The sequence below is a fragment of the Lampetra planeri genome, chromosome 58 (genome assembly GCF_965212315.1).
Source record: "Lampetra planeri chromosome 58, kcLamPlan1.2.h2, whole genome shotgun sequence".
Taxonomy (NCBI): Eukaryota; Metazoa; Chordata; class Hyperoartia; order Petromyzontiformes; family Petromyzontidae; genus Lampetra; species Lampetra planeri.
Window position 1 is genome coordinate 251,242 of NC_136164.1, and position 7,609 is coordinate 258,850.

The 7,609-nt window shown below is 55.2% G+C and overlaps 1 protein-coding gene across 3 annotated transcripts in view; it reads right to left on the bottom strand.

Annotated features, from left to right (window-relative positions):
* Positions 1 to 1,763, bottom strand: part of CDPF1 (cysteine rich DPF motif domain containing 1) — a 68,170-nt gene extending 66,407 nt beyond the window's left edge. The window contains exons 1-2 of one of the 3 annotated variants that reach the window (XM_078618516.1): positions 1,509 to 1,763; positions 962 to 1,036 (exon numbers count right to left, since the gene is read on the bottom strand). Coding sequence is in view for 1 of the 3 variants with exons in the window: in XM_078618518.1 (XP_078474644.1) it covers positions 1,509 to 1,585 (77 nt within the window). In the remaining 2 variants the exon portion in view is untranslated. The other 2 variants (XM_078618518.1, XM_078618514.1) reach the window with 2 other exon arrangements.
* Between the last annotated feature and the right edge of the window lie 5,846 nt (positions 1,764 to 7,609).

The window sequence follows — 7,609 nt, forward strand, 5'->3', positions numbered from 1 at the left end:
GCGTGGTGCTTGTGTACTTTAGTGTGCATGGTGCTTGTGTACTTTAGTGTGCGTGGTACTTGTGTACTTTAGTGTGCATGGTCCTTCGTGTACTTTAGTGTGCATGGTGCTTGTGTACTTTAGTGTGCGTGGTGCTTGTGTACTTCAGTGTGCATGGTGCTTGCGTACTTTAGTGTGCATGGTCCTTCGTGTATTTTAGTGTGCATGGTCCTTCGTGTACTTTAGTGTGCGTGGTACTTGTGTACTTTAGTGTGCGTGGTACTTGTGTACTTTAGTGTGCATGGTGCTTGTGTACTTTAGTGTGCGTGGTGCTTGTGTACTTTAGTGTGCATGGTACTTGTGTACTTTAGTGTGCATGGTGCTTGTGTACTTTAGTGTGCATGGTACTTGTGTACTTTAGTGTGCATGGTGCTTGTGTACTTTAGTGTGCGTGGTACTTGTGTACTTTAGTGTGCATGGTCCTTCGTGTACTTTAGTGTGCATGGTGCTTGTGTACTTTAGTGTGCGTGGTGCTTGTGTACTTCAGTGTGCATGGTGCTTGCGTACTTTAGTGTGCATGGTCCTTCGTGTATTTTAGTGTGCATGGTCCTTCGTGTACTTTAGTGTGCGTGGTACTTGTGTACTTTAGTGTGCGTGGTACTTGTGTACTTTAGTGTGCATGGTGCTTGTGTACTTTAGTGTGCGTGGTGCTTGTGTACTTTAGTGTGCATGGTACTTGTGTACTTTAGTGTGCATGGTGCTTGTGTACTTTAGTGTGCATGGTGCTTGTGTACTTTAGTGTGCATGGTGCTTGTGTACTTTAGTGTGCGTGGTGCTTGTGTACTTTAGTGTGCATGGTGCTTGTGTACTTTAGTGTGCATGGTGCTTGTGTACTTTAGTGTGCATGGTGCTTGTGTACTTTAGTGTGCGTGGTACTTGTGTACTTTAGTGTGCGTGGTACAGTGCTCGTGTACAGTGTTACCGTCTGACAATCGCTGCAAGGTCCTCTCACTCCGCGCTGACGGGCACGTCACTTCCGGGTAATAATTACGGTGGCCTCAAGGAGACAAGACCACGCGAAAAAAGCGTTTGTAAAACGCGACGTAATTGTTAAAATTGAAGCGTAAATCGAATAAAGAATTGGCTCATGGGGTTGCGGATTTTTGTTGTTGTCGCAGCTTGTGTTGTCGGGCAACCGAGTGGTGCCGTCTATATCCCCCCCCCCACCCCACTTGCATTTATTGCAACTGTCGTTTTTCATGCGCGCGTGTTTACTGTCAATTAAGACGATAAACTACCGAGCGTAGACTCGCGCGTTGTACACCCAGAGGCGCTGCATGGTTGGGGGTACGTGGCAGCGTTATGCGACACATAGGGGCAAAGTCGGCCACAGGGGGGCCCCGATTCAACAGATTAAAACATGTTTAAAAAATATTAAGAAACTTCTTTAAAAAAATCTTCCAACAATTAAGCAAAAATGCCAAAAAAACATTGTTACGAATACAAAATATATATTTCGAAAAAAATACCTCGCGTGAAATCTAGTAGCGTCACTGCTGCTATTTGTTACTGAACACCAGGATTGTTTGCTTACTGGCATGCGCATGAAATCAAGACGCACGATAACTTAATTGTGAGTTAAAAAATAATAGATCACGACATTTCGATCGTAACACAAGCAACCGTCATCAGGTGGGACAACCACAGCAAGAAAAAAACCGCTGAAGGAGGCGAGAGATCTGCCGTGGCACGAGCCACGAGGTTATATAGGCCTCGGCAGTGGGGGGAGAGAAAGGAGGGGGGGAGAGAGGAGGGGGGACAGAAAGCGGACCCCGTGGCAGCATCCGGGTCACTGGAGTAAAGTGGATGGCCTTCCAAAGATCCACAAAGAAGGTACCCCCCCCCCGCTCCATCCTATCGTCTCCACCATTAACTCACCCACCTACAAACTGGCTCGATTTCTGCCTGAGACACTGCTTCCTTTCACGGACAAGACCACCTTAGTTGTACTTAAGTCAGCTCACTCGATTTCTCTAATCAAGGACATATCACTGTCTCCAGATGATTTGTCAGTTTCGATGTAGTGTCCCTGTTCACCAAGGTACCTGTACCTGATACCATTGTAATCATTGAAGACTTGGTCCAACAGGGACTGAATCCAGATGTACCAACTTTGGTAAGGCACTGCCTTACCAACACTTACTTCATCTGGAATGGTACATTCTACAAACACAATTTCAGTTTCATTTATTTGGTATAGCCCTGTGAGCTATTAGGCTCTTGAATCGGGTGCAACCGCAACAAACAAAAACATGAACAAGAAAACATCTTAAAGTGACTATGTGTAAACAGAAAATCCAAGAAAAGACAACAAATATTGCAGAAAAAGCACCCTACACCAACGCTGTGTGCAAGTCAAACAACAACAACAACCACAAGACAACTTAGATTAAGGCCATGAGTCGAATTCCGTACTACAACAAACAAACATGGCCAAACCAAAATAAAGCCATAAAAGCAATGTAACAGTGATCATAGGAACTGTGACCGAATTTTCACAATAAACGACATAAACAACATGTACCACCAAACCCTGCAGCCATAGCTGGCTGCATGAGTCACTCCACAACAGCAGGAGCATCAGTCGGAGTATCAAAAAATTTCAATGCACCTTTAAGATCAGCGCACTAAATCAAAACACAGATCATACTTTGCAGTGGTCATCTGGAGCGAAACATTTTATTTTATTTTAGGCCACTGAATAGCAGTGGCAGTGACAAAAGACAAATAGTTCACTGCTTTAGCCCACCGGTGTGTTGAAGCGTGAAACCACAACATTTACAATTTGAGTAGGACGTTTCGCTGGTAATTGCGGTTTTTAAATTTTATTCAGTATCTCGGCGGTGACAACAAACCGAAAAACAAACCGAATCCCGAGGGGGCGCCCCCTCACTCGTGCCCTAAAGGTCCCGCTCAGTCACCGACCCATCCTCTGGGCCGGGATCACCCGTGCCACAGCATCGGAGGGGAAGCCTCCCCTTCCAGCCACGCACACCTTCACCCCCCGGATGCCGGCGAGGACCTCCCACCCCCCCCCCGCCCTAGCCCACCCTGGGCAGCGGCCACTTCCATCGTTCCCTTGCGGCCTCGCGCCCCATTTTCCCTTGGTCCATCTCTACCACCCTTTCCAACAGTCTCCTCGCAGCATAGCATGTCTCCAACGGGGACGTCAGGGACCCCTCCAGCCCCTTCTTTCGCGCTTTCCACAGCGCCTCTTTCGTCGCTCCTATTACAGCCCACACCCGGTCCCTGTCCTCCCTCCCCACCCCCCGCAGCTCTCCCCACATGACGTCCCGTGCCATCACCCTTGATAGAGCGAAACGGGCCAGCAACGGCTTACTCCTCTTCCAGACTACCTGGGCGAAAGGGCACGCCACCATCACATGCGCCGCAGTTTCATCCGCGTTGCAGCCCCTCGGGCACTTGGGGGTATGCGCCATTTGGCGGCTGTACAAGAAACCCCGCGTCTCCAACCTGTCTCGGACAGCCAGCCATGACAGGTCCCGCTGCTCCTTCGTGAGCACTGCCGACGCCACATTCCTCCAAATCTTCCCGTGCGTCTCCCTCCTCGCACCGGCCACCTCGTCACAGGCCTCCTCCTTCTCCGCCGCAGCCCGCACCTCCCTGGGGGCCCACCGACCCCCCCACCGGCTCAGGCCGTGCTGCCCGACGTAGCTCCCCACCACGTCGCTAACCCAGCCCCCCGGCCAGTCCAAAGGGGTGCTCCTTCCTGCCTCCGTCATCCCGAGCCCCCGCAACCGCCACGTCAGTCGGTACCTCATATACCACGCTGCCTTGCCCCGCGGCTCCGCAGAGAAGAACAGCCGCAGCGCATTGCAGACAAAGGTCGATTGCAGGGTATACCCCACATTTGGGGCACCCCTCCCCCCATTCTGGACCTGCAGACACACCACGGCCCTCCTCACCCTCTCCATCCCTCCCCCCCAGATAAACCTGAAAATCGCCGTGGTCAAGGCCTTAGCCTCCCTCCCACCTGGCGGGAACACCTGCGCCAAGTAGTTTAGGGGTGGTAATATTTCTGTTTTAACCACCATAATTCTACCGGCCATCGTGAGCCGCCTCCCAGCCCACTTACCTAGGCAGCCCTTTGCCTTCCTCACCCCCTTCTCCCAGTTACCTTCCCCCATCCTATCCCCACAGAAAAACACCCCCAGTATCTTTATCCCCTCTGTTTGTAGACTCAGCTCCGGCGGCCGACCCTCGAAAAGCCTCGGGTCTCCAAAAACCATGAGCTGACTTTTCCCCACACTGACCTTCAATCCGGAGGCCGCGCAGAACCTCCCCATCCCCTCCATTGCCCTCCATACCGATACCACGTCCCTGCATAGCACGGCCACGTCGTCCATGTACAGGGTCACCTTTCCCTGCTCCTTGCTCCCCGGTATTACCACCCCCCCAATCCTCTGGTCATTCCTTATCATCTGCGCCAGCGGCTCCATGCACATGACAAATAGCACTGGGGACATCGGGCATCCCTGCCGCAACCCCGATCCCACTGGGATGATCCCGGAGCATTCCCCATTTATCAGGAGCCTGGCCCTGAGCCCCCCATAGAGTCGCTTCACCCACTCCACCAGGGGCCCGCACACCCCCATCCTCTCCATCACCGCCAGCATGAATTCATGAGAGAGGCGGTCGAAGGCCTTGTCCAGGTCCAGACTTAGGATCCCCAACGGACACCCCCTCTCTCTCTCGCCTTCAATCGCCTCCCTCAAGACCACCAAAGTGTCCGCGATCCTCCTCCCCGGGACCGCACACGTCTGGTCCGGCCCCACCACCTCACCCACCACCTTCCCCAGTCGCCCTGCCACCACCCTTGCCACGATCTTATAGTCCGCGTTCAGGAGGGTTATTGGCCTCCAACTTCCCAGGTCCCTACGCTCCCCCTTCCCTTTATAAATCAGTGTCACCAGGCCCTCCTGCATGTCGTCCGGCACCTGCCCCTCCTCCAACGTTTCCCTACAAATTTGCACAACATCCTCCTTCAGGAGTTCCCAGAATTTTATGTAAAAGTCCGCCGGGATCCCGTCCGGGCCTGGGGTCCTGTTCTTGTTCAGCCCCTTCACCGCCCCTTCCACTTCCTCCCATTGAATCCTCTCCCCTAGCGCCTCCGGGTTCTCAACCCTCTTCGCCAATGCTCCCAGCAGCTCCTCCCGCCGCCCCCCATCTATCCCTTTCCCTTTATACAACTCCCCATAAAAGTCCTCCGCTACACTAATCATCCCTTCCGTCGTCACCTGTCTACCCCTAGTAGGACTAACCAGCTCCCTCATTTCATTGTCTCCCTCCCTACCCGCCTTAAGGAAAAAACGTGTACACTGCTCCCTATCCTCTGTTGCCCTGACCCTCGCCCTATACACTAATTGCCTAGCCCTCTTTTCCAGGACTGAGGCTACCCTCCCCTTCATCTCCGCTATCCTTTCTCCCACCGGGAACCCTAGCCCTAGCAGCCCATACAGCCTTTCTAACCTAGCGTTCCATTGTCTCAAATCCCTACACACCCCCTTTCTTCTACTGTAACACTGAAAGAACGTTCTGATCCTACACTTTACATGCCCCCACCACTCCACCCTCGTGGGGAAGCACACCTGCAGCGTCCTCCAGCTGGCATACGCTCGCTTGAAATCCTCCACCAACTCCTGCTCCGCCAGCAAGCCCACATTCATCTTCCACACGCCCTTCCCCCTCTTCACCCCCCCCGGGATCACAAGCTCCGCCACCACCATTCTGTGATCCGAGAGGGGAAAAGGTTCCACCCCCGCGCTGCCCACATTTACCTTGTCGGAAACGAAGATAAAGTCAATGCGTGACTGTGCTCCCCCACTCTTGTCCGCCCACGTGAACTCTGGCCGCGTGCCGTGCATCCTCCTGAACGTATCCACCATCCCAAAGGTCCCCATCAGCTCCCTCAGTTCCCTGGAAGAGGAATCTAACTTCCTCCTCCCCTTCACCGACACCAGGTCCGCCAGGCCTAACGGGCAATTAAAATCGCCCCCCACGATGACCTGCCTCCTGGTGGCCAGTAGGCCCGCCAGGCTCTCCCACACCTCCTTCCTTTCCATGCACCGTACCGGGGCGTACACGTTTATCAGCCGAAGCTGCACGCCCTGGTAAGTAGCGTCTAGACAGAGAAGCCGACCCGGTATTATTTCCTGGGTCCCTTCTACACTCATTCCCCGTCTTCCTATGAGGGTGACCACACCTGTGCACCTGCTCTCGTTGCTGCCAGACCAAAAGTACTGTCCCTTCCATCCGTCCAGCAGAGCCTCCGACCCTAGGGTGTAGGGGAGGTGACATTCCTGGAGGAAGATTACATCGCTTCTGGTGAGCTGCAGCCACTGCATGATTGCCCCCCTCCTTCCCTTCCCCTTCATCCCTCTCACATTGACCGATGCTGCGGATATGTCTATGCCGGGGCGTGATTTATCCCGTGTCGGACTCCGGCGCGCGCTCCCTCCTCCTGCCTTTGCCCGCCTTCCCCTTAACCGTTTTCCTCCCCTTTGATTTACGGGGCTTTCCCCGGATCAAACGTTCCCCCCCTTCCCCCCACCTCCACCCCGACTCTCCCGAGTCCGGCGCGGATCCTGAAGGGCTCGTGTCTTCCTGGGGACTAGCTCCTATCAGGACTCTGTCCCGCTTCCTTTTCCTCCCCCCCACTTCCTCCCATGCTTCATCCGCCCCTTCCTCCACCCGCTGCCCCACCTCGCCCTCCTCTCCTGTCACCTCCGACCAGTTCCCCAGCGGCGTTCCCGAGTCCTCCATGCTGTCTCCCCTTCCCTCCTCCGCCCCCTCCAGTGGTGGTGGTGCTCCCTCCCCCGCCGATCCCCCTCCCTCCCCCTCCCTGCCGTCTCCCCTTCCCTCCTCCGCCCCCTCCAGTGGTGGTGGTGCTCCCTCCTCCGCCGATCCCCCTCCCTCACCTTCCTCGGGGGGCCGCGGTTCCTCCACCTCCCCTTTCCCTTCCCCTTCCCGCTCCCGGCCCACTTCCCGTCCGGCAGCCTCCGTCGCCTCCTCCACCTGGCCACTCCGCCATGCCCGCGCCCTGTTAGCGTAGGATTCTGGGCAGGTCCTGTACAAATGCCCTCTGCTGCCGCACAGGTTGCAAAGGGCTGGCTCCCCGCACTCCTCCACCGTGTGGTCCCGCGCCCTGCACCTGTAGCAAACGCGCGCCACGCATGCTGCTGCCAGGTGCCCCCCTCCCCCACACCTCCTGCACAGCTTGGGCTGTCCCGCGTACACCACATAGCCCCTGTTTCCGCCGATGTTCAGAGCACTCGGGACATGCTTCAGTGCCCCCCCCTCCGTCTTCAGACGCACCCTCCACTGCCTGGCCCCCGTCCATATCCCCGCCGCATCCAGCACCCTCTTGCAGCCCGACAGGACCACACAGTGCTGCCGCAGCCACACCTCCACGTCCTGATCATGCAACGCTTCATTATAAAGGAACACGGTCACGACCTTCGTCTCCAGGTCCGATAGCAACCGCGTCCTCATAGACGCCAGCGGCTTCTCCCCCGCCTTCTCCTCGAAACGGGCAAGGAATTTTTGCAGC